The 1654-nt window shown below is 44.0% G+C and overlaps 1 protein-coding gene across 1 annotated transcript in view; it reads right to left on the minus strand.

Annotated features, from left to right (window-relative positions):
• Rasa2 (RAS p21 protein activator 2) overlaps positions 1–1654 on the minus strand; it is a 72896-nt gene that overhangs the window by 10698 nt on the left and 60544 nt on the right. The window contains exons 17-18 of the mRNA XM_021172317.2: positions 1565–1638; positions 758–864 (exon numbers count right to left, since the gene is read on the minus strand). Of these exons, the coding sequence (XP_021027976.1) occupies positions 758–864; positions 1565–1638 (181 nt within the window). The remainder of the gene's footprint in view (positions 1–757; positions 865–1564; positions 1639–1654) is intronic.

Raw genomic sequence — 1654 nt, forward strand, 5'->3', positions numbered from 1 at the left:
TGTCCTGGAACTCACTTTGTAGACCAGGCTGGCCTCGAACTCAGAAATCTGCCTGCCTCTGCCTCCCGAGTGCTAGGATTAAAGGCATGTGCCACCACGCTNGGCTCTAAAAAACTTCTTACTAATATACTTGGAATATACATGTATATTCATTCCTTCAGGTTAAACTGCTCATATGTGTGTGTGCACACATGCCAGTAGTCCCTGCTATTTGGGAGGCTGATGCAAGAGACTGCTTAAGCCCAGAGTTCTGGGTCAAGACCTCATCTCTTTAAAATATCTCTCTTCTCAATTATTCTACTCAGTTATTCAGGAATTCCCAAAGAAGCACTCTATATTCTCTCAAAGTACCTTGTATCAGGCCTTTATATCATCATTTTGGTATTTATAGGAGAAGCTCTCCTAGTTGGTATTTACCCATCAGATTTCATGGGACTTCAAAACCTACTGAGCACCATGAGTTAACAGATTAGCTGAGTGCTTGTGGTTGTTAGCTAACCTGTTAAGTCTGTGCCTTTCTGCTTTGTATTGTTATACTGTCTTACTTACCAAGTCCAGTTGTTTTATTCTCAAATTGATTTACACCAGGCTTTTANGTTATAGTTTTATTATATACTACATAATGTGATATAAGAAACACTTCAGCTCAGTTTTGTGTATCACTGTGAGACACTCTGGACCATTTACTGTGCAGCGATCACCGCGGCACCATGAACCAGCAGAGTAAAGCCACAACGAAGCCCAAGCACAACTCTACCTTGCTGTCTGTGGTAGGTGAGCTCTCTGCTTGTCAAGCAGAACCATCGTTTCTTGAAGTTCTTTTTTCCAATACGGGTTCTTCCTTGAGCTCTCTTATACATCTCACTGCCAACATAACAGACAGAAGCAAACATTTAACTCTCAGAGGTGCAAACCACTGCCCTGAAACCAAGCTGACCCTGACTGTTAGGTGCCATCGCGGCCATGCACAGCTACTAGTGCACAGCAGTGACGTCTGAGGATGACTCAGGACGTCCTTCTATCAATGCAGGGCTGTCTTAGTTCTCCTTTTAGGAATGGCATAGCCTGCATGACATCTATGCACAGTGTATATTGCCTGTGGAAATCCGAAGAGGGCGTCAGACCCCTTGGAACTGGAGTTACAGACAGTTNTGAGCTGCTCTATGGGTGCTGGGAACTGAACCCAGGTCCTCTACAGGAGCAGCCACCTTAACCAAGAGTGAGGCACCTCTCCTGCCTCTAAGTAATGCCGTTTTAGAATTGTGCTATACAGAATAAAAAGGGCCAGGAAAGTTATTTCCATCTCATTATTCCTAGTAACAACCACTCCTCAGTAAGGAAACAGAGCTATTTCCTAACTACAGAACAGCCTGGGACTGTGTAGTCGGTACGTGCTGTCCTAAGACGGAGCAGACAGGGTAGTGAGGGTGATTTACCTGACTGAAGCCACTTAGGAAGCTCTGGAACAGAANNAAAACTCAGGTTTCCTCCTTCTCAAAGCCATGTTCTTTGTACTTACTGTCTACAGTGAGTTATAACTTTCATGTCTCATTTAGTTAATTACCCTTCTTTCAGGTGCACAGGCTCACTCGTACCACTGGACTCTTTAGTTTCCGTAGATGAAATTTCATCCAAGAACTAAATGGGGAGATGG

The sequence above is a fragment of the Mus caroli genome, chromosome 9 (genome assembly GCF_900094665.2).
Source record: "Mus caroli chromosome 9, CAROLI_EIJ_v1.1, whole genome shotgun sequence".
Lineage (NCBI taxonomy): Eukaryota > Metazoa > Chordata > Mammalia > Rodentia > Muridae > Mus > Mus caroli.